We start from the raw sequence: 27,995 nt of genomic DNA on the forward strand, positions 1-27,995 counted from the left end.
AACCTTCGAATACTAGTCGGAACAGTTCGAGAATCATAACAGTTCCGTATTCAGTTATATCGATTATAAATCGATTCGATCAACTCTTGTTATATTTTCCTCAGTATATTAAATTAAAAAAAAAATATTACGTAATTATTATGTCTAGATGGCTATAAGTTCTGTGGGTCCTAATTATTCCGAATCCGATATGCAACGAGACGGTACCGAAGGATCAGGTTCTGGAGCCGGTCCTGACATCGAAGACGAAGAAGATGAAGTGAGAGGATCGGGATCGGGCGACGGACCTTCAACTAATGGTACGTCGATTATTTTTGAATATATTCATTTATTTTTATATAAACTATATAAACGAAATTTAATTATTTACAGATTATATTGAAGGCGAACAACGTAACAATTTGAATAACGTGAATATTAATAATAATCAACCTACAGCTGGTTCGAAGCCGCCGACTACGCACGATCAACCACCGATCGTGCACGTGGTGGGCGGTAACGGCAGTAGGAATTCTCCTACTTCTCTGGTGATTTTAGTGATTATATCGTGGAAATGCAGACTTTTTATGTAAAAATTAATTAATAACAACAGAGAATTATAAATAAAACGGATACGTGAGTGAAAAAGTGTGGTTATAATAGGAGAGTGATTGAAGTGTCGAATGTTATTTATTTAAATGGTGCCATTTTTATTCTTCTTTTTTTTCGATCGTAACTTGAAAAATTCTGCTTGAGATAACATTTTATCTATATCGTTATAACGTGAGGTTATGTTATTATTTATAAATGAAAATAATTGCTAATTGGTTATTGCGTTTTATTTAGAACATAATTTGATTTAATTAATCAACATATTTGTCCTTAATTAATCATATTTCGATAAATATGGTTATCATTTATTATTTGTTTTTCATATAATGATGGAAAAATTAGTTTAGTTAGTTTTATTTTGAAAAAATTATCTCAATAACTTTCAAAATTCGAGAAAACCTCAATTATCAAACCGTGAAGTATACAGGGTGTGTGAATATAACTAAAATGTAGTTAATTAGAATCGAAATTGTTTTTGGTTCATTTTTTACCAAAAAAATGACTATAATTGAGAAAAAAACGGTTTATTGCATCAATACTCTCGATTAAAACGTCGAATTGATGTTTTTATAACTAAAAAATCATTTTTTTTCCAATTTTCATATTTCAGAACCTTGAAACGAACTAAAAAACGAAACAAATCATTTTGAAACCCCTTTAGGTCTCTGAAGATGATAAAAGTGTTCGAGACGCTCGTTTGATAGGGTAATCGTGATTATTGGTATAATATACAATGTGATTACCAACAACCGATACCAAAATTGTTACTTTGTTGATTTCTGAAGTCCGTTTGACACTAAAATTGCTCAAATTTTTAATAAAACGTATTTTCAACGAATTTGTCTTAATAAAACTTATTTTTTTTAGAAAATTTTGTACCTTTAAACACTTGAAACCAGTAGCTCAAAACTTAATGAGAAAAAATTTAAGTTACGATTGATAAAAACGAGAAAAAAAAACTATTATCTAAAATTTTTAAAAAAATTTATGCTATAAGAAATTAATATAAATAAAAACGAAAGAAATTATACGGGGTCGTTCGTTAAAGTTGAAATATCGGTTAATAACAATCAGTTAACAATAAAAAGAAATTTATTTAATGTTACAATGGGAATTGGAAGGAGGCACATCGACGTAATTATAATAATTAAAGGGTTTAATGATAAAAATTTAGGTATATGAGTGTATGGTACAAAATAAGAGTGAAAATAACGAAATTTTGGAATTCTAGTGAGGATTTATATTTAATAACCTTATTTATAGATACAAGAAATTTTTTGAAAAATTTCTTGATAAATTGATTTCTGTAGCATAAATTCGAAATGAACTTTCAATTTTTTTTATACAAATAACGTGAATTTAATCAATTTTCGAATGGAATTGTAGTTTTATAACTTCCCCGAATGTGTAAACTCTTTGTTGTGACATGCTATTACTTTATAAGTATTAAAAGTTGCCAATTATGATAATTCTTATATCGAAATATTATTATTTCATTTTCGAAGTAAAATTTTTGCAGCTACTTACGATTTACGATCAATACACGTATACACACAAACAGGCACTTTTTGTAATCCCGTAATTTTTCGTTAAAACTTTGTAAAATAGGAAAAAAACTATCGATTTTGAGTTCGTTTAAATCGAAATTTAAAATTTGACAACCAATTCTAGTCTTTAATGAAGTGTATATTGAATTTTCAGTGAAAAACGTTACATTTTATTATAATTTTCTACATAACCTTATTAATTATTGACAGTTCTGATTCATGGCGTCGATACTAATCAAATTAATATTAGCTTTGTTCGCGGGTGTCATTCCGAATCAGTTCGATCGCATACGGACTTTCAAAGTTGTCGATGATTCTCTCTCCCGCAAACTACAAGTTCACATTCGATCGGTCCTGATTCGGAATCGGATCTGCGAACAAAGCTATTTTTTAGTATCATTAGTGTTAGTTCTGTGATTGAGAATCTTGCAGTATTACACATATGATCGTGCATTGAAACTATAAAAAAAGAAGAATTTATTAAACGAGGTGAAGTCGAAAGGTTTTTCATTAAATACATTTGAAATAAAATTTTTGTTAATACGTTTAAATTTTTTCGGCATACAGAGTGTTTAATATTGTCATTATATCATAATTAATAATAAATTCACAGTTTGATATACAATAAACATTATTGTATGAGGTAGATACTTTGAAATGAAATTTTCGTTATTAGTTTTGACTATTTTCGATATACAGAGTGTTTTAGATTTTTATCACACACTTTTCATCATAACTAACAAAAAATTCGAAGTTTAATATACAATAAATATTATTATACGAGGTGGAGTCGAAATATTTTCTATTGGATACTTTGAAATGAAATTTTCGTTATTAGTTTTGACTATTTTCGATATACAGGGTGTTTTAGATCTTCATTACACACTTTTCATCATAACTAACATAAAATTCGAAGTTTAATATACAATAAATATTGTTATACGAGGTGGAGTCGAAATATTTTCTATTGGATACTTTGAAATGAAATTTTCGTTATTAGTTTTGACTATTTTCGATATACAGGGTGTTTTAGATCTTCATTACACACTTTTCATCATAACTAACATAAAATTCGAAGTTTAATATACAATAAATATTGTTATACGAGGTGGAGTCGAAATATTTTCTATTGGATACTTTGAAATGAAATTTTCGTTATTAGTTTTGACTATTTTCGATATACAGAATGATTAATATTAACATTACACACTTTATACGTTATAAATAATTCATTTGAACATTATTATACGAGGTGGAGTCGAAAGTTTTACACATTTAGTATTATAACTAAAAATAAATTATTGGTATTCAGTTTTTTCCCTATTTTACATTCCCAGTGAACGAAATCGATTTTTTTCGTGTTTCTTTTCAATTATTTCGATTGTGTGCGAGTAAGGATGCGTGTAGATAGACTTTTAGATTATAATAATAATTGTTTAAATTATTTTGAGAATTGTCTGTGATTGATCTATTTTATTATTTAATAATTATAAAATTTAGATATCGAAAAATTCGTTTATTTCGTTTTAACAAGTTTGACGAACAGATTTAAACAAAAAAAATTGAAAATATATGCATTTAGGTTAGGAAAAAAATTCGTCTAGCTTGTTAGAGTAATTTTCCAATAACGAGGTTTCATAAAAAAAAATAAATTATATAAATGTTGAATAAATAATTATGAAATTATTTATCTATGGCCAGTTACACACAGAACAATACTTGTTATATAATAATATATTTATTACGATTAATTTAAGTATCAAACTCCCTCTAATTATTTTTTTTTTCAACCAATTTTGAATACCGAAATATCACGAAAAAAAAAAAATTTTGTGAAACCTTAAATCTGCCATTTTGCTGTCTCGTCGTATTTATTTTCGTTAATTTCAATATATAAATCCCCCCTTTGTACTAATTGTATAATAAATCGTATGAAAAATATTTAAAACATACGTTTGGTGTTACTATAAATATTGATCGCCCCCTGTAAATGGTTATATAAAGATACCATGTCTTGTACGTCATTCAGTCACTGAATTGTTTAATAAAATGACGTATGTTCTTCTTCTTTTTCTTTTCATTTCATAGTTACGAATATATAAAACTTGTTATAGCTGTGGAATCAGTATATGACGTGTAGATAGCAGCCATATTTATTTTGTAAGTTTACTTATAATTAATTTGATTCTTTTCGTATATCCAGTATCATTTTCGCGATTTTTTTACAGCTTTTTTATTAGATTTTCTCGTATGACAACTGCATATCACTTGTAAGCAATAAAAAAAAACACAGGATGGTATTTAATTGAAAAAAATTGTATTTATAAACAAAAGTTGTCCAACTAACTAGTCTTTAGCTTTGTAATTTATTCTAAATTTTTTTATTTTCTGTGTATTACATTTTTTTTGGTAGATATAATATGAAATATATATATAGTTGCCTTTTTTACTTAGTTTTTTTATTTTTCACCCTACCACTTCCTGATAATCCCAAATCTATAAAAAAAACATGAAAAAGCAATCGAAAATTTACCACATGCGATGATTAATATTTAAAAAACATGTGAAATTGAAAAAAAAATCTCCCAGGGACGTAAATTATCATCATATAATTACTATTAAGCAATAAAATTAAAATATTGCAATTTTTCACTATTCAATACCCCTATGGACATCTCTTGAACAATAGCTGAACTATTAAGTTTTGATATAAATATTTCTGTAACATTCAGAGACATCTATTAATTCGTACGCGTAGTATGCGAACAGATGATGATATAGGATAAATAAGATTGTGCTTAATATTCCAACGTGCCGAAAAATACGTTATTTTTATTTAAAAAATATTATACACAAATAATAATCGACTATTAATCATTATTTATTGCTAAATTGATCAAACTTTATATAATTGATAAAATTGTTTCGAAAGTTTTCCGTTAAAAAAACTTTATGCTAAATCATAAAATTGAGTTAATATGAAGTGCATATAAGAAAATAAAGTATGGTTTTCAAGCAGATATCTCAATGTGCAAGAAAGAGAAAGGTTATTAATTACATTATAAACTTTCTGTTGATAAAATTTGCTAAATGTCTGATAGTACTGGTGTAATTTAACAAATTACTTAATTAAAATGTAGCAAATATTCGTGCGGAGACGTATACCGTGGTGAGAGACATCCACCAACGAGATTATCCTACGATTTTTTACAACTGCAGACTGAAATGAGGTTAATAATGATGATATTTGAATTTGTAATAATGTTAGTTACTATGTATTCCAATGAACGTTTACAAAATATAGTGTATAAATAAAAACTATTATTTTATGTTTTATTATTATATAATTCGCTTTAGTTGTTACAAATACTGTGTCGTATGTTGTTTAAATATTATTGTTTATTTACGTTGGTTGCAGTTTTAGTCATAATCAATTCGATTGACACACCGGCAACTCTGCTAGTCGCCAGTGTCGTGGCAACAGCAGACAACTATCCATTTATCTTCTGTCTTCGTTTCCTCGTCGACAGAGAAGGGTGCGCCGAAGTCTGAAAACATGTTTTGTGAATAGCTACTGAACCTTTTTTCCAACAAATGATGCATTTTATAATTTAACAACAGTGTGATAGCAATTTTTATTCGATTTTTACTTATATCATGAATGTATTTTTATAATTTCGTAGTGTAGAACGGACTAGTGATAGGTAACAGTGTTATTTTGATTGTAAAGTGAGTGAACTTAATCAAAATGGCGCATCAAATGCCCCCGTCGGTGAACTGTTCCTTGGATGATATCGACTTGACAGCCCTAAAGGTATATTACGAATGTATTATATTAAAATACACGTTTTTCGAAGTTCAAAGACTTTATTATTTTGTCGTTTCGGTGTAAATTGTCTTTGTAAACAAGTCAACTTTATGGGTGTGAATCATCTTCGTATCTTTCATATAATATGAAAGATTTTCTTTTGTTATTATATGAAATTTATTGCAGGATCCAGCAGGGATTTTCGAATTAATCGAAGTCGTTGGAAATGGAACTTATGGACAAGTTTATAAGGTAGGACTCATTTTTTTAATACATTTTTCTTATAGGAAATTTCACGATATTCTATATTTATTAAAATATCATTTTTTTTACACGTGGTTACTTTTAAATTAAAATATCTGATTCAGTATAAACAATTTAAGTGTCAGATTTTTTTTTAAAAATGAAAATTGAGTATTTACTATTACTTTGAATTGTATTTTTAAATAAATTACTACTGATATTGCTATTATTTAATTCTGGGAAGTAATTTTATGATTAATACTTATCAAGAAAAGTAACATTCTATGCTAACGGTTTTTAGATAGTTTTGGATTTTTGTAAATATTTGCTTTTATTACAAATACATTAATTACGAAATATTTGGTAAACTAAAAATATATTAAATCGTGTAAAAATAGTTTTATTTCATGAAAAAACGAAGTTCAATATTCGATTTATATGAAATGTCTGTATTAACAAAAAAAAATCTTCGAATTTGGCGACGAAATTTGTCCGTCCTTGAACCTCCTACCGCGGTCGTGGCTGTATCTTCATTGGTATTCAAAAGGGTGTTTGGCATACAAGCCTTACTTGGAATTATGATAGAAATCCATTTTATGGCATTACAGATTTCGAATATTTCGGATTTATATAAATCGGTGGTTGGAATTATAGTCCGGGGGCTTAGATACCAACTTCGAATTCCTCATAAAATTAATATCTAATCCTACTTAGAAATTGATGATGGTGATGTGCATATTTCAGATAATTAATTGCGGAATCCAGTTGTTGGATTTTTGCCTTTGGCAGACCGATTAGAAAGATCATTGGACTTGTTTTATGGTCCATTAGGAATGCCATTAAATTATATTTAATTTTATAGAGGTCAAATAGGTTAGTGCAGTTTTTTTCTGATGATATTTTTTCATATTGAAGCTGAAATCCAACGGAATATTTTTTTTTCAAAAATTTCAGGTTTTAAAGATAAAATTTTCATGATGAAAAGTGTTTTGATTTGAATTTTTAATTCAGGATGTGAAATATCAAAAAATAATTAAAAAGAAGAATCGAAAATAATTGAATTTTTTCAAAAAAATTCCAAAAAAATGATTTTTAATTATTTATGTACACTTTTTTCTTCTCCAAATATTTTGTAATTGAACCTAATACTTACAGGGTGACATCAAAAATATATTTAATATATTATAGTACGTTTTGTACCCTCATGAAATAAAAACAATGAAGAAGGACAAAAATCTTTATCAGGACTATCCTTAAAAATATTCAAACCCAAAAATTGAATCTCGTTTTTAGTGCTAACGTGATTATACTTGAATTTATGGTATAGGCAACCTTTTATACAGGTTCGAACCCCTCGAAACTATCCATAAAATATAGAAACCACTTTTATGCCTGTTTTTGACGTTATTTATCAATTTTATTAAAAAAAAATTATCTTACGATTATAAATTTATTGATCTAGAGACAGTTTTATGGAATTTTTTAAAAAAGTTAGTTTTAAATACTTTTCCACCCCCCAAAAATGAAATCTAACGTTTTTTTGACCGAAATTGTATTGATTTTTGTCTATAATATCATGATTCTGGTCATTACAAACAATTTAATGGTTGGCCTCAAAATCCCTACACCAAAAATATCGAGTTCCGTTTATACAAACAAGAGATTGAAAAAACAAACATTGTAAAAGATAAAGATAAACTAAAAATAAACAAAATGCCTTCGAATGTTTGTTTTATATCCAGATTTGCAGCTTACATACGGAAATGGCTAAAAATTTAAGGGTGGATTCGTACGGGGGGAGTTATACGAGGGTTGATTAAATTTTTTTCGATTAAATAACGAAACGGGACATTTTTTTGTTGGTGTTGAGAAGGGAAACTTATTGTACAAACCTCGTATATAAGTGCGGACGAGTTATAATGGAAAAAATATTTTGCTGTAATAAAAATTTCATTATCAATTAAGTATGTGAACAAGGTCAGTAAATGTTTGAAAAAATTATTAAATAGTCGAAAAAAATCGCTAAATTGTTTCAAAAAACCGGAGATACTGCTTGAAAAATCACTAAATGCTTGAAAAATTTGTCAAATACTTGAAAAAACTCACTAAACTTTCCAAAAATCGCAGCTATTGCTTGGAAAATCACTAGATGCTGGAAAATATCAGTAAGTGCTTGAAAAAAATCACTAAATTATTGGAAAACTTTTAAATTCTCGAGATATATCACTAAATTTATAAAAATCGCAGCCATTGCTTTAAAAAAATCACTAAATGCTGGAAAATATCACTAGGTGCTTGAAAAAAATCACTAAATGCTGGAAAATATCAGTAAGTGCTTGAAAAAAATCACTAAATTATTGGAAAACTTTTAAATTCTCGAGATATATCACTAAATTTATAAATATCGCAGCCATTGCTTTAAAAAAATCACTAAATGCTGGAAAATATCACTAGGTGCTTGAAAAAAATCACTAAATGCTGGAAAATATCAGTAAGTGCTTGAAAAAAATCACTAAATTATTGGAAAACTTTTAAATTCTCGAGATATATCACTAAATTTATAAAAATCGCAGCCATTGCTTTAAAAAAATCACTAAATGCTGGAAAATATCACTAGGTGCTTGAAAAAAATCACTAAATGCTGGAAAATATCAGTAAGTGCTTGAAAAAAATCACTAAATTCTTGAAAAACTTTTAAATTCTCGAGATATATCACTAAATTTATAAAAATCGCAGCCATTGCTTTAAAAAAATCACTAAGTGCTTGAAAAAAATAATTAAATACTTAAAAAAGATCACAAAACTTTTTGAAAATCGCAGATGTCGCTTAAAAAGTCACAAGATGTATGAAAAAATCACTAAGTGCTTGAAAAAAATCATTAAATGCTTGAAAAACATACTAAACAATTGCAAATTATCACTAAAAATGAAACTAAATTTTTAAAAACGTAGTAATTGCTTGAAAAAACACTAGATGTTAAAAAAAATCACTAAGTGCTTGAAAAAAATCACTAAATGCTTGAAAAAAATAATTAAATACTTAAAAAAGATCACAAAACTTTTTGAAAATTGCAGCTATCGCTTAAAAAGACACAAGATGTATGAAAAAATCACTAAGTGCTTGAAAAAAATCATCAAATGCTTGAAAAACATACTAAACAATTGCAAATTATCACTAAAAATGAAACTAAATTTTTAAAAACGTAGTAATTGCTTGAAAAAACACTAGATGTTAAAAAAAATCACTAAGTGCTTGAAAAAAATCACTAAATGCTTGAAAAAAATAATTAAATACTTAAAAAAGATCACAAAACTTTTTGAAAATTGCAGCTATCGCTTAAAAAGACACAAGATGTATGAAAAAATCACTAAGTGCTTGAAAAAAATCATTAAATGCTTGAAAAACATACTAAACAATTGCAAATTATCACTAAAAATGAAACTAAATTTTTAAAAACGTAGTAATTGCTTGAAAAAACACTAGATGTTAAAAAAAATCACTAAGTGCTTGAAAAAAATCACTAAATGCTTGAAAAAAATAATTAAATACTTAAAAAAGATCACAAAACTTTTTGAAAATTGCAGCTATCGCTTAAAAAGACACAAGATGTATGAAAAAATCACTAAGTGCTTGAAAAAAATCATCAAATGCTTGAAAAACATACTAAACAATTGCAAATTATCACTAAAAATGAAACTAAATTTTTAAAAACGTAGTAATTGCTTGAAAAAACACTAGATGTTAAAAAAAATCACTAAGTGCTTGAAAAAAATCACTAAATGCTTGAAAAAAATAATTAAATACTTAAAAAATATCACAAAACTTTTTGAAAATCGCAGATGTCGCTTAAAAAGTCACAAGATATATGAAAAAATCACTAAGTGCTTGAAAAAAATCATTAAATGCTTGAAAAACATACTAAACAATTGCAAATTATCACTAAAAATGAAACTAAATTTTTAAAAACGTAGTAATTGCTTGAAAAAACACTAGATGTTAAAAAAAATCACTAAGTGCTTGAAAAAAATCACTAAATGCTTGAAAAAAATAATTAAATACTTAAAAAATATCACAAAACTTTTTGAAAATCGCAGATGTCGCTTAAAAAGTCACAAGATATATGAAAAAATCACTAAGTGCTTGAAAAAAATCATTAAATGCTTGAAAAACTTTCTAAACAATTGCAAATTATCACTAAAAATAAAACTAAATTTTTAAAAACGTAGTAATTGCTTGAAAAAACACTAGATGTTAAAAAAAATCACTAAGTGCTTGAAAAAAATCACTAAATGCTTGAAAAAAATAATTAAATACTTAAAAAAGATCACAAAACTTTTTGAAAATCGCAGATGTCGCTTAAAAAGTCACAAGATATATGAAAAAATCACTAAGTGCTTGAAAAAAATCATTAAATGCTTGAAAAACATACTAAACAATTGCAAATTATCACTAAAAATGAAACTAAATTTTTAAAAACGTAGTAATTGCTTGAAAAAACACTAGATGTTAAAAAAAATCACTAAGTGCTTGAAAAAAATCACTAAATGCTTGAAAAAAATAATTAAATACTTAAAAAAGATCACAAAACTTTTTGAAAATCGCAGATGTCGCTTAAAAAGTCACAAGATATATGAAAAAATCACTAAGTGCTTGAAAAAAATCATTAAATGCTTGAAAAACTTTCTAAACAATTGCAAATTATCACTAAAAATAAAACTAAATTTTTAAAAACGTAGTAATTGCTTGAAAAAACACTAGATGTTAAAAAAAATCACTAAGTGCTTGAAAAAAATCACTAAATGCTTGAAAAAAATAATTAAATACTTAAAAAATATCACAAAACTTTTTGAAAATCGCAGATGTCGCTTAAAAAGTCACAAGATGTATGAAAAAATCACTAAGTGATTGAAAAAATTGTTAAATACTTGAAAAAGATCACAAAACTTTTTGAAAATCGCTGTTGTAGCTTAAAAAAATCACTAAATATTTGAAAAAAATCACTAAATGCTTGAGAAACTATTAAATATTTAAAAAGTTATCACTAAATTTAAAAAAAACCCAGTAATTGCTTGAAAAATTTCTATGAGCTTGAAAAAAACGAAGTAATTGCTTGAAAAAAAACAATATATGCTTGAAAAACTAATTAAACACTTGAAAATTATCACTAAAAATAAAACTAAATCTTTAAAAACGTAATAATTGCTTGAAAAATCACTAAATATTTTCGAAAAAAACACCAAACGCTTAAGGAATATCACTAAATGTTTGAAAATCACCAAACTCCAAAGGTGCTTGTATAAAAATTATGAAAAAAAATATGTAAAGGGTTGTTATTGTATTAGAATTGATTGGGAAATGTCGTTTTTGGGTACAACGGTCCTCTCGAGGTAGCTTAAAAAATATTTAATAAAAATATTATATACCTAAAAAGAGTTTTTTTGTTTTTTTTTAAATTTATTTTTCCGCTATTTTATTTCGAGTTATTTCGGTAATTCCTGGTGAAAATAATGGTTTAATTCTACAACGTAGAGATAACTCGTTGAAGGAATCACGGCAAACGGCAGGCTATTGTCCTTATTTTAATATTTGTAAATTATTACTCAACCGATAACGAGCTTCCATTATGAGTCAACTAAAAGCGAGATGGTATGTTTGCACATGATTTTAAATTCACAATAACAACCAAACAAGGTCGTGCAAATGTATCGCTTTTATTTATACAATGTGCTATATCAAAATACGTCGATGCTTTATTATTTCATATACTAGTTAACGAAATGTATGAAAAAAATCACTAAAGGTTTGAAAAAACATCCGAAAAAATCGCTAGAGGATTGAGAAAATCACTATTTGCTTTAAAAAAATCATTAATGGCTTGAAAACATTTAGTAATGCTTGAAGAATCACCAACAATTTCGAAAAAATCGCTAAATGGTTCGAAAAAATCACTATTTAATTTAAAAAAATCACTAATGGCTGGAAAACATTTAGTAATGCTTGAAGAATCACTAGAAGTTTTGAAAAAATCGCTAAATGGTTCGAAAAAATCACTATTTAATTTTAAAAAATCACTCATGGCTGGAAAACATTTGGTAATGCTTGAAGAACCACTAGAAGTTTTGAAAAAATCGCTAAATGGTTCGAAAAAATCACTATTTAATTTAAAAAAATCACTAATGGCTGGAAAACATTTAGTAATGCTTGAAGAATCACTAAAAGTTTAGAAAAAATCGCTAAATGGTTCGAAAAAATCACTATTTAATTGAAAAAAATCACTAATGGCTGGAAAACATTTAGTAATGCTTGAAGAATCACTAGAAGTTTTGAAAAAATCGCTAAATGGTTCGAAAAAATCACTATTTAATTTAAAAAAATCACTAATGGCTGGAAAACATTTAGTAATGCTTGAAGAATCACTAGAAGTTTTGAAAAAATCGCTAAATGGTTCGAAAAAATCACTATTTAATTTTAAAAAATCACTCATGGCTGGAAAACATTTGGTAATGCTTGAAGAACCACTAGAAGTTTTGAAAAAATCGCTAAATGGTTCGAAAAAATCACTATTTAATTTAAAAAAATCACTAATGGCTGGAAAACATTTAGTAATGCTTGAAGAATCACTAAAAGTTTAGAAAAAATCGCTAAATGGTTCGAAAAAATCACTATTTAATTGAAAAAAATCACTAATGGCTGGAAAACATTTAGTAATGCTTGAAGAATCACTAGAAGTTTTGAAAAAATCGCTAAATGGTTCGAAAAAATCACTATTTAATTTAAAAAAATCACTAATGGCTGGAAAACATTTAGTAATGCTTGAAGAATCACTAGAAGTTTTGAAAAAATCGCTAAATGGTTCGAAAAAATCACTATTTAATTTTAAAAAATCACTAATGGCTGGAAAACATTTAGTAATGCTTGAAGAATCACTAAAAGTTTAGAAAAAATCGCTAAATGGTTCGAAAAAATCACTATTTAATTGAAAAAAATCACTAATGGCTGGAAAACATTTAGTAATGCTTGAAGAATCACTAGAAGTTTTGAAAAAATCGCTAAATGGTTCGAAAAAATCACTATTTAATTTAAAAAAATCACTAATGGCTGGAAAACATTTAGTAATGCTTGAAGAATCACTAGAAGTTTTGAAAAAATCGCTAAATGGTTCGAAAAAATCACTATTTAATTTTAAAAAATCACTCATGGCTGGAAAACATTTGGTAATGCTTGAAGAACCACTAGAAGTTTTGAAAAAATCGCTAAATGGTTCGAAAAAATCACTATTTAATTTAAAAAAATCACTAATGGCTGGAAAACATTTAGTAATGCTTGAAGAATCACTAAAAGTTTAGAAAAAATCGCTAAATGGTTCGAAAAAATCACTATTTAATTGAAAAAAATCACTAATGGCTGGAAAACATTTAGTAATGCTTGAAGAATCACTAGAAGTTTTGAAAAAATCGCTAAATGGTTCGAAAAAATCACTATTTAATTTAAAAAAATCACTAATGGCTGGAAAACATTTAGTAATGCTTGAAGAATCACTAGAAGTTTTGAAAAAATCGCTAAATGGTTCGAAAAAATCACTATTTAATTTTAAAAAATCACTAATGGCTGGAAAACATGTAGTAATGCTTGAAGAACCACTAGAAGTTTTGAAAAAATCGCTAAATGGTTCGAAAAAATCACTATTTAATTTAAAAAAATCACTAATGGCTGGAAAACATTTAGTAATGCTTGAAGAATCACTAAAAGTTTAGAAAAAATCGCTAAATGGTTCGAAAAAATCACTATTTAATTGAAAAAAATCACTAATGGCTGGAAAACATTTAGTAATGCTTGAAGAATCACTAGAAGTTTTGAAAAAATCGCTAAATGGTTCGAAAAAATCACTATTTAATTTAAAAAAATCACTAATGGCTGGAAAACATTTAGTAATGCTTGAAGAATCACTAGAAGTTTTGAAAAAATCGCTAAATGGTTCGAAAAAATCACTATTTAATTTTAAAAAATCACTAATGGCTGGAAAACATTTAGTAATGCTTGAAGAATCACTAGAAGTTTTGAAAAAATCGCTAAATGGTTCGAAAAAATCACTATTAAATTGAAAAAAATCACTATTTAATTTAAAAAAATCACTAATGGCTGGAAAACATTTGGTAATGCTTGAAAAATCACTAAATATCTGGAAAAACCACGAAATCTTCGGAAAAATCACTAAAGGTTTAAAAAAATCGCTACAGGACTGAAAAAATCACTCGAAAACATTTGGGAATGCTAGAAGAATAACTGAATGTTTGGCAAAAACGTGAAAAGTTTGAAAGAAATCGCAATATGCTTGAAAAAAATCACTAAATATCTGAAAAAAGTCACTAAATGGTTTGAAAAAATCACTATTTAATTGAAAAAAATCACTAATGGCTTGAAAACATTTAGTAATGCTTGAAGAATCACTAAAAGTTTAGAAAAAATCGCTAAATGGTTCGAAAAAATCACTATTTAATTGAAAAAAATCACTAATGGCTGGAAAACATTTAGTAATGCTTGAAGAATCACTAGAAGTTTTGAAAAAATCGCTAAATGGTTCGAAAAAATCACTATTTAATTTAAAAAAATCACTAATGGCTGGAAAACATTTGGTAATGCTTGAAGAATCACTAGAAGTTTTGAAAAAATCGCTAAATGGTTCGAAAAAATCACTATTTAATTTTAAAAAATCACTAATGGCTGGAAAACATGTAGTAATGCTTGAAAAATCACTAACAGTTTCGAAAAAAATCGCTAAATGGTTCGAAAAAATCACTATTTAATTGAAAAAAATCACTATTTAATTTAAAAAAATCACTAATGGCTGGAAAACATTTGGTAATGCTTGAAGAACCACTGAATGTTTGACTAAAACATGAAAAGTTTAACAGAAATCACAAAATGCTTTGAAAAATCACTAAATATCTGGAAAAACCACGAAATCTTCGGAAAAATCACTAAAGGTTTAAAAAAATCGCTACAGGACTGAAAAAATCACTCGAAAACATTTGGGAATGCAAGAAGAATAACTGAATGTTTGGCAAAAACGTGAAAAGTTTGAAAGAAATCGCAATATGCTTGAAAAAAATCACTAAATATTTGAAAAAAGTCACTGAATGTTCGGAAAAATCACTAAATATTTCAATAAACCACCAAATGTTTGAGAAAATCACAAATATTTGAAAAAAAATCAATCAATCCCCGATTGCTTGAAAAAAATCGCTAAAGGTTTGAAATAATTATTAAACATTTGAAAAAATCGCTAAACGATTTTAAAAATTTGGTGATGTTTGAAGAATCACTTAATGAAACATGGAAAAGTCAGTAAATATTGTCAATAGGTCGTTAATTAGATTTAGAAAATCGAAATTTTAACAAAAAATCTTCAAGTATTTTGAAAAATTCCAAATTTAATCAAGTAAACGTAAAATTTCGAAAAAAAAAAACTCCAAATTCAATCAAGAAATCGTCAAATTTCGATAAATGTTTCCAAAAATTCCAAATTTAGTTAAAAAATCGCCAAACATTTCGAAAAAATTTCCAAATTTAGTCAGGAAATCGCTAAATTTTTATTAATATTTCGGAAAAACCTCCAGTATTTCCGAAATATCGCTAAGTATTTCGCAAAATTCCAAATTTAATTAAGAAATCGCCAAATTTCGATCAACGTTTCAAAAAATTCCAGATTTGGTTAAAAAATCGCTAAATTTGTATTAATATTTCGGAAAACATCAAATATTTCCAAAAAATCGCCAAATATTTCGAAAAAACGTCTAATGTTTCCAAAAAATCGCCAAATATTTCGAAAAATTCCAAATTCAGATAAGAAATTGCTAATTAAATCGATTTTCAAAAAATTCCTATATAAACACTGCCACAAAATTTCTAAAAAAGTAACCAAATAATTTCTAAAAATCTCTAATCACTTCTAAAAATTCCATATTTTCGAAAATCGCTTAATGTTTCCAAAAATTTCTAAAAATTTTCATAAAATCCTAGAATATTTCCAAAAAATCGCCAAATATTTAAAAAAAAAACATCTAAAAATCTGTATATTTTGAAAAAAAAAACAAAATTCTACATTTTCCTCATTTAAATTTAGGGCCGACACACAAAAACCGGCCAACTGGCCGCCATAAAAGTAATGGACGTCACAGAAGACGAAGAAGAAGAAATAAAACTGGAGATAAACGTACTGAAGAAGTATTCCAATCACCGAAACATCGCCACTTATTACGGGGCCTTTATAAAAAAATCACCCCCGGGTAAAGACGACCAATTGTGGTTGGTTATGGAATACTGCGGGGCGGGGTCCGTAACGGATCTTGTCAAGTCCACTAAAGGACAATCGTTAAAAGAGGAGTGGATAGCTTACATTTGTCGGGAGATACTCAGGGGATTGTCCTATTTGCATACCAATAAGGTCATACACAGGGATATTAAGGGACAGAATGTTTTGTTAACTGATAATGCCGAAGTTAAATTAGGTAAGTCCATGTTATTTTCCAAAAAAAAATCGTTTTTAATGATATTATTATTTATTTTTTCGATTATACCCCGTATATTATAACATAAGTTAATTAGTAAATTGACCATGGCATTATTCGATTTTTTAAACATACCTCGTATATCTATTACGAACGGAGTCTGTTTGAATCTTCAGTAAATTCATGTTTTGATTTTAAGAAACATTTACTTTTTAAACCGACCTTGTATATCATAAATAAACGTACATATGCTTTTTCACCGTTCCTCGTATATTATAAACCTAATAAATCCTCTTTATTATCTATGGTAGGAATTTAATTTTTAACTGTACCTCGTATAACATAAAAGAACAAATTTTTTTTAAACATCAGTAAATTCATGTTACGATTTTTGGCAAAAATTTACTTTTTAAACAGACCTCGTATATCATAAACAAACGTACATTCACTTTTATATCATTCCTCGTATATTATAAACCTACTATATCCGTATATATTGTCTATAGTGGTATTTTAATTTTTAACCGTACCTCGTATATTATGAAAGATGATATTTCATTTGAATCATCAGTAAATTCAAGTTTTTATTGAAACAAAAATTACTTTATTGACAGACCTTGTATATCAAATGTTTAATCATTAATAATTATAACCAATGAGAATATTTTTTTCGAACATACCTCGTATATTATAAATTAGTAAATTTATAAATATTTACTTTTCAAACATACCTGGTATATTATTTTACCCGGTAGAGATCATTAAATTTGTTAATAAATTCACATCCCCTTTGCTAACCTTATAAATCATTTACTCGTTAACCGTACCTCGTATATTAATTTAGTAAATTCAGATTTTGACTTGATTGATAGTTTACTTGTCAATCGTACCTCGTATAATAAACGAGTACGTATTTACGCGAACAAATTTCATCGACCACTCGAAAATATGGTTAACGTCGATTTCTCATTATCGTTATAAATATTAGATTTGGAACTTCGCCATAATTCGTCCATCTGTTCGTTTCGAAATAAAGTACGAGGATATTAAAATAACGAAAAGCTAAATTAACGCCTGGCCAATTGCCCTAATAATTCAAGTCCAATGCCGCTAAATTAAAATAATTCCCAGTTATTTTTGTAAGAAAAAAAAATTGGTAAATATGATAAATTACAGCGGCAGATGTTTCTTTTTTTTTTGTAGATGAGGTCAATGTTTTTATTATGACAGTATTTGGCAATAGGTGAAATAAATAAAAGACCACAGTCAATTGAAGAAATAATAAAGAAAGAAAGAAACAGAATATAAAAGCATTAGGTAGTAAAAGATGGAAATAATAGTTTGTTTGTTTGTTGAATCAATTTTAGTTTTAGTTCTGTGTTCTCGGGTCATATCGATTCCGTTATTCATCGATTGATTCGGAATCGATTCTACATTTGATTAGCCGTCAAAGTTGAAATGAATGACGTTTCTGTTTGTTTTTATATTAAAAGTAGGGATTTTTAAATAAAAGTTGTTACTAGGGGAGTAGTAATATATTTTTTTCATTTTAAGATACTGTAAATCCAGTTGTTGAATTAATAAGGGATAAAAACTGTGTTGCCAGAATGTTTGCAAAATAAAAATTATTGTACACGATGTCCCAATTAGAAATGGCTTTTGATTTTATATCAAAATTTAAAAAAAATGAAAAAATATCCTAGAAGTAATCATGCATTTTTAAAAAAAATGCCTTGTTTATAGCCCAGTCAAATTAGACCAAAAACTAGTGTAAATAACAAAAATTCCCATAGAGTTGAATTTTGGTGAAGATATTCTCAATTTTCAATTTTTTTGCGAATTTTATTAGAAAAGTTATCTATGAAAACATTCTTTGGTCTATTGCTACCTGATGTTTCGGAAACTCGTGCGATTGACACTCAATTCGAATCGATATATCTCAGAAACGGTGATTCTTAGAGAAAAAAGTATAAGGACTTTTTTTGTAGATAATTTTATGCCATACAATTTTTGTTTCTATATATTTTTTCGGTAGAATTAATCGTTCACGAGAAAAAATCTAAAAATTTCAAAGTTGACCTTGAACAACTTTCATAACACGTATTGAATGGGAACTTCTAGGAACGCCTCTACAAACAATCTTTATTCAAATGAAAAATGGGAGAGAGTGGAATCTCTTTTTATAACGCGTTCAAACTGTAGGAGAGACTGGAATTTTTTTTATAATCATTTGAACGATGGGAAAGAGTGGGGTTTCTTTTTGTAACGAATTTAAACGGTAGGAGAAAGTGGGAAAGTTTATAAGCAACTGAACGATGGGGGAGAGTGGGGTTTCTTTTTGTAACGAATTTAAACGGTAGGAGAAAGTGGAAAAGTTTATAAGCAACTGAACGATGGGGGAGAGTGGGGTTTCTTTTTGTAACGAATTTAAACGGTAGGAGAAAGTGGGAAAGTTTATAAGCAACTGAAATATGGGGGAGAGTGGGATTTCTTTTTGTAACGAATTTAAACGGTAGGAGAAAGTGGGAAAGTTTATTAATCAGTTGAACGATGGGGGTGAGTGGGGTTTCTTTTTGTAACGAATTTAAACGGTAGGAGAAAGTGGGAAAGTTTATAAGCAACTGAACGATGAGGGAGAGTGAGGTTTCTTTTTGTAACGAATTCAAACGGTAGGAGAAAGTGGGAAAGTTTATAAGCAACTGAACGATGGGGGAGAGTGAGGTTTCTTTTTGTAACGAATTTAAACGGTAGGAGAAAGTGGGAAAGTTTATAAGCAACTGAACGATGGGGGTGAGTGGGGTTTCTTTTGGTAACGACTTTAAACTGTAGGAGAAAGTGGGAAAGTTTATTAATCAGTTGAACGATGGGGGTGAGTGGGGTTTCTTTTTGTAACGAATTTAAACGGTAGGAGAAAGTGGGAAAGTTTATAAGCAACTGAACGATGAGGGAGAGTGGGATTTCTTTTTGTAACGAATTCAAACGGTAGGAGAAAGTGGGAAAGTTTATAAGCAGCTGAACGATGGGGGAGAGTGAGGTTTCTTTTTGTAACGAATTTAAACGGTAGGAAAAAGTGGGAAAGTTTATAAGCAACTGAACGATGGGGGAGAGTGGGGTTTCTTTTTGTAACGAATTTAAACGGTAGGAGAAAGTGGGAAAGTTTATAAGCAACTGAAAGATGGGGGAGAGTGGGATTTCTTTTTGTAACGAATTTAAACGGTAGGAGAAAGTGGGAAAGTTTATTAATCAGTTGAACGATGGGGGTGAGTGGGGTTTCTTTTTGTAACGAATTTAAACGGTAGGAGAAAGTGGGAAAGTTTATAAGCAACTGAACGATGAGGGAGAGTGGGATTTCTTTTTGTAACGAATTTAAACGGTAGGAGAAAGTGGGAAAGTTTATAAGCAACTGAAAGATGGGGGAGAGTGGGATTTCTTTTTGTAACGAATTTAAACGGTAGGAGAAAGTGGGAAAGTTTATTAATCAGTTGAACGATGGGGGTGAGTGGGGTTTCTTTTTGTAACGAATTTAAACGGTAGGAGAAAGTGGGAAAGTTTATAAGCAACTGAACGATGAGGGAGAGTGGGATTTCTTTTTGTAACAAATTCAAACGGTAGGAGAAAGTGGGAAAGTTTATAAGCAGCTGAACGATGGGGGAGAGTGAGGTTTCTTTTTGTAACGAATTTAAACGGTAGGAGAAAGTGGGAAAGTTTATAAGTAACTGAACGATGGGGGTGAGTGGGGTTTCTTTTGGTAACGACTTTAAACTGTAGGAGAAAGTGGGAAAGTTTATTAATCAGTTGAACGATGGGAAAGAGTGGGATTTCTTTTTTTAACGAATTTAAACGGTAGGAGAAAGTGGGAAAGTTTATTAATCAGTTGAACGATGGGAGAGAGTGGGATTTCTTTTTGTAACGAATTTAAACGGTAGGAGAAAGTGGGAAAGTTTATTAATCAGTTGAACGATGGGAGAGAGTGGGGTTTCTTTTTGTAACGAGTTAAAACTGTAGGAGAAAGTGGGAAAGTTTATTAATCAGTTGAACGATGGGAGAGAGTGGGATTTCTTTTTGTAACGAGTTAAAACTGTAGGAGAAAGTGGGAAAGTTTATTAATCAGTTGAACGTTGGGAGAGAGTGGGATTTCTTTTTTTAACGAATTTAAACGGTAGGAGAAAGTGGGAAAGTTTATAAGCAACTGAACGATGGGGGAGAGTGGGATTTCTTTTTGTAACGACTTTAAACTGTAGGAGAAAGTGGGAAAGTTTATAAGCAACTGAACGATGGGGGAGAGTGGGGTTTCTTTTTGTAACGAGTTAAAACTGTAGGAGAAAGTGGGAAAGTTTATTAATCAGTTGAACGATGGGAGAGAGTGGGGTTTCTTTTTGTAACGAGTTAAAACTGTAGGAGAAAGTGGGAAAGTTTATTAATCAGTTGAACGATGGGAAAGAGTGGGATTTCTTTTTTTAACGAATTTAAACGGTGAGAGAAAGTGGGAAAGTTTATAAGCAACTGAACGATGGGGGAGAGTGGGGTTTCTTTTTGTAACGAGTTAAAACTGTAGGAGAAAGTGGGAAAGTTTATTAATCAGTTAAACGGTGGGAGAGAGTGGGGTTTCTTTTTGTAACGAATTTAAACGGTAGGAGAAAGTGGGAAAGTTTATAAGCAACTGAACGATGGGGGAGAGTGGGATTTCTTTTTGTAACGAATTTAAACGGTAGGAGAAAGTGGGAAAGTTTATTAATCAGTTAAACGGTGGGAGAGAGTGGGATTTCTTTTTGTAACGAATTTAAACGGTAGGAGAAAGTGGGAAAGTTTATAAGCAACTGAACGATGGGGGAGAGTGGGGTTTCTTTTTGTAACGAGTTAAAACTGTAGGAGAAAGTGGGAAAGTTTATTAATCAGTTAAACGGTGGGAGAGAGTGGGGTTTCTTTTTGTAACGACTTTAAACTGTAGGAGAAAGTGGGAAAGTTTATAAGCAGCTGAACGATGGGGGAGAGTGAGGTTTCTTTTTGTAACGAATTTAAACGGTAGGAGAAAGTGGGAAAGTTTATAAGTAACTGAACGATGGGGGTGAGTGGGGTTTCTTTTGGTAACGACTTTAAACTGTAGGAGAAAGTGGGAAAGTTTATTAATCAGTTGAACGATGGGAAAGAGTGGGATTTCTTTTTTTAACGAATTTAAACGGTAGGAGAAAGTGGGAAAGTTTATTAATCAGTTGAACGATGGGAGAGAGTGGGATTTCTTTTTGTAACGAATTTAAACGGTAGGAGAAAGTGGGAAAGTTTATTAATCAGTTGAACGATGGGAGAGAGTGGGGTTTCTTTTTGTAACGAGTTAAAACTGTAGGAGAAAGTGGGAAAGTTTATTAATCAGTTAAACGGTGGGAGAGAGTGGGGTTTCTTTTTGTAACGAATTTAAACGGTAGGAGAAAGTGGGAAAGTTTATAAGCAACTGAACGATGGGGGAGAGTGGGGTTTCTTTTTGTAACGAATTTAAACGGTAGGAGAAAGTGGGAAAGTTTATTAATCAGTTGAACGATGGGAAAGAGTGGGGTTTCTTTTTGTAACGAATTCAAACGGTAGGAGAAAGTGGGAAAGTTTATAAGCAACTGAACGATGGGGGTGAGTGGGGTTTCTTTTGGTAACGACTTTAAACTGTAGGAGAAAGTGGGAAAGTTTATTAATCAGTTGAACGATGGGAAAGAGTGGGATTTCTTTTTTTAACGAATTTAAACGGTGAGAGAAAGTGGGAAAGTTTATAAGCAACTGAACGATGGGGGAGAGTGGGGTTTCTTTTTGTAACGAGTTAAAACTGTAGGAGAAAGTGGGAAAGTTTATTAATCAGTTGAACGATGGGAAAGAGTGGGATTTCTTTTTTTAACGAATTTAAACGGTGAGAGAAAGTGGGAAAGTTTATAAGCAACTGAACGATGGGGGAGAGTGGGGTTTCTTTTTGTAACGAGTTAAAACTGTAGGAGAAAGTGGGAAAGTTTATTAATCAGTTAAACGGTGGGAGAGAGTGGGGTTTCTTTTTGTAACGAATTTAAACGGTAGGAGAAAGTGGGAGAGTTTATAAGCAACTGAACGATGGGGGAGAGTGGGATTTCTTTTTGTAACGAATTTAAACGGTAGGAGAAAGTGGGAAAGTTTATTAATCAGTTAAACGGTGGGAGAGAGTGGGATTTCTTTTTGTAACGAATTTAAACTGTAGGAGAAAGTGGGAAAGTTTATAAGCAACTGAACGATGGGGGAGAGTGGGGTTTCTTTTTGTAACGAGTTAAAACTGTAGGAGAAAGTGGGAAAGTTTATTAATCAGTTAAACGGTGGGAGAGAGTGGGATTTCTTTTTGTAACGAATTTAAACGGTAGGAGAAAGTGGGAAAGTTTATAAGCAACTGAACGATGGGGGAGAGTGGGGTTTCTTTTTGTAACGAGTTAAAACTGTAGGAGAAAGTGGGAAAGTTTATTAATCAGTTAAACGGTGGGAGAGAGTGGGGTTTCTTTTTGTAACGAATTTAAACGGTAGGAGAAAGTGGGAAAGTTTATAAGCAACTGAACGGTGGGGGAGAGTGGGGTTTCTTTTTGTAACGAATTTAAACGGTAGGAGAAAGTGGGAAAGTTTATAAGCAACTGAACGATGGGGGTGAGTGGGGTTTCTTTTTGTAACGAATTTAAACGGTAGGAGAAAGTGGGAAAGTTTATAAGCAACTGAACGATGGGGGTGAGTGGGGTTACTTTTGGTAACTACTTTAAACTGTAGGAGAAAGTGGGAAAGTTTATTAATCAGTTGAACGATGGGAGAGAATGGGGTTTCTTTTTGTAACGAATTTAAACGGTAGGAGAAAGTGGGAAAGTTTATTAATCAGTTAAACGGTGGGAGAGAGTGGGGTTTCTTTTTGTAAGGAGTTGAAACTGTAGGAGTGAGTGGGAAAGTTTATGATCGGTTGAATGGCGGGAGAGAGTGGGATTTTTTTTATGATAAATAGAACGATGGGGGAGAATGGAGTTTTTTTGTATTATCCATTACGCTATGGATACGAGACGGATGTTTTTTGTGATTGTTTTGAATTTAAACCAAATTTTTAGTGGATTTCGGCGTTTCCGCTCAACTCGATCGTACGATAGGCCGTCGCAACACCTTCATCGGTACGCCATATTGGATGGCGCCGGAAGTTATAGCTTGCGACGAAAATCCAGACGCCACTTACGACAATCGTAGCGATCTTTGGTCTCTCGGCATCACCGCATTGGAAATGGCCGAATCCCAACCGCCCTTATGCGAGGTAAAACACAATATAGCGTTTACCTCGCGTTCGCATTACAAATATTTCGGTCTATTTTATAGTTACACCCGATGAGGGCGCTGTTTCTAATACCCCGAAATCCCCCACCTCGATTGAAGAGCAAAAAATGGAACAAAAAGTTCCACAGTTTCATCGAAACGGTTCTAGTGAAAGATTACCACGAAAGGCCTTACACGGAGCAGTTGCTCAAACACGCGTTCATCAGGGACCAACCGACCGAGCGACAGGTGCGAATCCAATTGAAAGATCACATCGACAGGTGCAAAAAGCGGAAACAGGAAAAAGAGAGAGAAGATTACAGATATTCGGGCTCGGAAAACGAAGAAGAGGAACCGCAAACGGCCGGCGAACCGAGCAGCATCATACAAGCACCCGGCGGCGATACTCTACGAAGGAATTTCCAGCAGATTCAGGAAGGGCGCACCCTCAGTCAAGTCGAACCGCCGCCGAGAAGCGGCAAAAATAAAGATAGAGAAGAAATACCGGAACCCGGACCTCCGGCTAGACCGCCCATACCTCAGAGGATGATCGTAGTTCCGGATCCGGCGCCGCCTAGAAGGTACGCCGCGTACTTGTTTTACTCCGGGAACGAATATTTGTTATGTGTTTGATTTGTGTTTTTAGACCGTTGCCGCCGCCGCCGGATAATAATTTCGGAGCCGCCAAATCGCAAAATCAACAGCAGCAGAGGAATTCGCAACATCAGTTCAAACCTATGGTATGAAGTTTTCGTTCGAAAGCGTTTTTATTAACAAAATTTGTTACGTTTTTCGTTTTTTTTTTCTATTTTTTTTTTAATACTGGTTTATGTCATTTGAAATATATCGAAATTACCGTCGGTTTTAATTAAATAATGAAATTTTTTTGTAGGTCCAATTTATTAGTTGGTTATTTTTGTATTCCACTCGTATATTGTACGAAAATTATTTTTCGTACGTGTTTTTTCTTTCTAAAGTTATTTTTTTTATTATTATCCGATAGTTAAGTCCAATTTACTATCGTCTTTATTTGGTAGTTCGAAATTTGTCGGGTTTTTTTTGTGTTGAGATTTTAATTTTCAGTTTCGTCCTTTTTTGATACTATGAAACGTCCTTGACGTTTCATTGACTCGAAAAATTGGAAAAAAAATATTTTTCCTTGTTTTCATTACGATTCGTATCGCCCTCGTATGTTTAAAACCGAAAAATATCACTTGTATGTCATCGAAAATGACTCACAATCATTTTTATTACGTAATTTTGCGTTTAAAGGATCTAAGAGACAGTTTTTTTTTGATTAACATAAAATCAGGTCCAATTTACCATTGTTCTTAGTTATGGATTGAAAATTTCCCAATTTTTTGGTTTCCGATTCGTATTTATCGTTTTCCAGGTCTACTAACTGCTTATTTTCGAGCCCCAATTTTTTCAAATGTTTTGAAAACATACAAAAAGAGTGTTTTTCATGAAAAAATGTATTAACTTGTTTTTTTACCATCGTCCGCAGTTTATAGTTCAAAATTTTTGAGTTCTAATCGAATTTTTCCATAAAAAAATCGATCCCATCACAAAAATTATGTCTAATTTACCATCGTCCGCAGTTTATAGTTCAAAATTTTCGAGTTATAATCGAATTTTTCCATAAAAAAATCGATCCCATCACAAAAATTGAGTCCAATTTACCATCGTCCGCAGTTTATAGTTCAAAATTTTCGAGTTCTAATCGAATATTTCCATAAAAAAATCGATCGCATCACAAAAATTGTGTCCAATTTACCATCGTCCGCAGTTTATAGTTCAAAATTTTCGAGTTATAATCGAATTTTTCCATAAAAAAATCGATCCCATCACAAAAATTGAGTCCAATTTACCATCGTCCGCAGTTTATAGTTCAAAATTTTCGAGTTCTAATCGAATATTTCCATAAAAAAATCGATCGCATCACAAAAATTGTGTCCAATTTACCATCGTCCGCAGTTTATAGTTCAAAATTTTCGAGTTATAATCGAATTTTTCCATAAAAAAATCGATCCCATCACAAAAATTGAGTCCAATTTACCATCGTCCGCAGTTTATAGTTCAAAATTTTCGAGTTCTAATCGAATATTTCCATAAAAAAATCGATCGCATCACAAAAATTGTGTCCAATTTACCATCGTCCGCAGTTTATAGTTCAAAATTTTCGAGTTATAATCGAATTTTTCCATAAAAAAATCGATCCCATCACAAAAATTGAGTCCAATTTACCATCGTCCGCAGTTTATAGTTCAAAATTTTCGAGTTCTAATCGAATATTTCCATAAAAAAATCGATCGCATCACAAAAATTGTGTCCAATTTACCATCGTCCGCAGTTTATAGTTCAAAATTTTCGAGTTCTAATCGAATATTTCTATAAAAAAATCGATCCCATCACAAAAATTGTGTCCAATTTACCATCGTCCGCAGTTTATAGTTCAAAATTTTCGAGTTCTAATCGAATATTTCCATAAAAAAATCGATCGCATCACAAAAATTGTGTCCAATTTACCATCGTCCGCAGTTTATAGTTCAAAATTTTCGAGTTCTAATCGAATATTTCCATAAAAAAATCGATCCCATCACAAAAATTGTGTCCAATTTACCATCGTCCGCAGTTTAATGTTCAAAATTTTCGAGTTCTAATCGAATTTTTCCATAAAAAAATTGATGCCATCACAAAAATTGTGTCCAATTTACCATCGTCCGCAGTTTAATGTTCAAAATTTTCGAGTTCTAATCGAATTTTTCCATAAAAAAATTGATGCCATCACAAAAATTGGGTCCAATTTACCATCGTCCGCAGTTTAATGTTCAAAATTTTCGAGTTCTAATCGAATATTTCCATAAAAAAATCGATCCCATCACAAAAATTGTGTCCAATTTACCATCGTCCGCAGTTTATAGTTCAAAATTTTCGAATTCTAATCGAATATTTCCATAAAAAAATCGATCCCATCACAAAAATTGTGTCCAATTTACCATCGTCCGCAGTTTAATGTTCAAAATTTTCGATTTCTAATTGAATATTTCCATAAAAAAATCGATCCCATCACAAAAATTGGGTCCAATTTACCATCGTCCGCAGTTTAATGTTCAAAATTTTCGATTTCTAATTGAATATTTCCATAAGAAAATCGATCCCATCACAAAAATTGTGTCCAATTTACCATCGTCCGCAGTTTAATGTTCAAAATTTTCGATTTCTAATTGAATATTTCCATAAAAAAATCGATCCCATCACAAAAATTGTGTCCAATTTACCATCGTCCGCAGTTTAATGTTCAAAATTTTCGATTTCTAATTGAATATTTCCATAAAAAAATCGATCGCATCACAAAAATTGTGTCCAATTTACCATCGTCCGCAGTTTATAGTTCAAAATTTTCGAGTTCTAATCGAATATTTCTATAAAAAAATCGATCCCATCACAAAAATTGTGTCCAATTTACCATCGTCCGCAGTTTATAGTTCAAAATTTTCGAGTTCTAATCGAATATTTCCATAAAAAAATCGATCGCATCACAAAAATTGTGTCCAATTTACCATCGTCCGCAGTTTATAGTTCAAAATTTTCGAGTTCTAATCGAATATTTCCATAAAAAAATCGATCCCATCACAAAAATTGTGTCCAATTTACCATCGTCCGCAGTTTAATGTTCAAAATTTTCGAGTTCTAATCGAATTTTTCCATAAAAAAATTGATGCCATCACAAAAATTGTGTCCAATTTACCATCGTCCGCAGTTTAATGTTCAAAATTTTCGAGTTCTAATCGAATTTTTCCATAAAAAAATTGATGCCATCACAAAAATTGGGTCCAATTTACCATCGTCCGCAGTTTAATGTTCAAAATTTTCGAGTTCTAATCGAATATTTCCATAAAAAAATCGATCCCATCACAAAAATTGTGTCCAATTTACCATCGTCCGCAGTTTATAGTTCAAAATTTTCGAATTCTAATCGAATATTTCCATAAAAAAATCGATCCCATCACAAAAATTGT

At 30.2% G+C, this 27,995-nt stretch overlaps 3 protein-coding genes across 9 annotated transcripts in view; 2 read left to right on the plus strand and 1 right to left on the minus strand.

The window, feature by feature from the left end:
- Nucleotides 1–2,346, minus strand: part of LOC130891951 (histone acetyltransferase KAT2A) — a 61,716-nt gene extending 59,370 nt beyond the window's left edge. Inside the window, exon 1 of the mRNA XM_057797073.1 lies at nucleotides 2,119–2,346. The gene's annotated coding sequence lies outside the window, so the exon portion shown is untranslated. The remainder of the gene's footprint in view (nucleotides 1–2,118) is intronic.
- Nucleotides 1–4,587, plus strand: part of LOC130891952 (division abnormally delayed protein) — a 55,711-nt gene extending 51,124 nt beyond the window's left edge. For both annotated transcript variants that reach the window (XM_057797074.1, XM_057797075.1), the window contains exons 6-7: nucleotides 149–299; nucleotides 373–4,587. In XM_057797074.1, coding sequence (XP_057653057.1) covers nucleotides 149–299; nucleotides 373–572 — 351 coding nt within the window. In that variant the 3' untranslated portion in view covers nucleotides 573–4,587. The remainder of the gene's footprint in view (nucleotides 1–148; nucleotides 300–372) is intronic.
- Nucleotides 4,588–5,603: 1,016 nt separating this feature from the next.
- The window catches only part of LOC130891954 (serine/threonine-protein kinase mig-15), a 65,270-nt gene continuing 42,878 nt past the window's right edge, over nucleotides 5,604–27,995 (plus strand). For 2 of the 6 annotated variants that reach the window (XM_057797079.1, XM_057797080.1), the window contains exons 1-6: nucleotides 5,607–5,952; nucleotides 6,133–6,198; nucleotides 16,314–16,698; nucleotides 23,778–23,974; nucleotides 24,037–24,554; nucleotides 24,620–24,713. In XM_057797079.1, coding sequence (XP_057653062.1) covers nucleotides 5,887–5,952; nucleotides 6,133–6,198; nucleotides 16,314–16,698; nucleotides 23,778–23,974; nucleotides 24,037–24,554; nucleotides 24,620–24,713 — 1,326 coding nt within the window. In that variant the 5' untranslated portion in view covers nucleotides 5,607–5,886. Of the gene's footprint in view, nucleotides 5,953–6,132; nucleotides 6,199–16,313; nucleotides 16,699–23,777; nucleotides 23,975–24,036; nucleotides 24,555–24,619; nucleotides 24,714–27,995 lie in introns of all 6 variants that reach the window. The other 4 variants (XM_057797078.1, XM_057797082.1, XM_057797081.1 and 1 more) reach the window with 3 other exon arrangements.

Source organism: Diorhabda carinulata, chromosome 3 (genome assembly GCF_026250575.1).
Source record: "Diorhabda carinulata isolate Delta chromosome 3, icDioCari1.1, whole genome shotgun sequence".
Taxonomy (NCBI): domain Eukaryota; kingdom Metazoa; phylum Arthropoda; class Insecta; order Coleoptera; family Chrysomelidae; genus Diorhabda; species Diorhabda carinulata.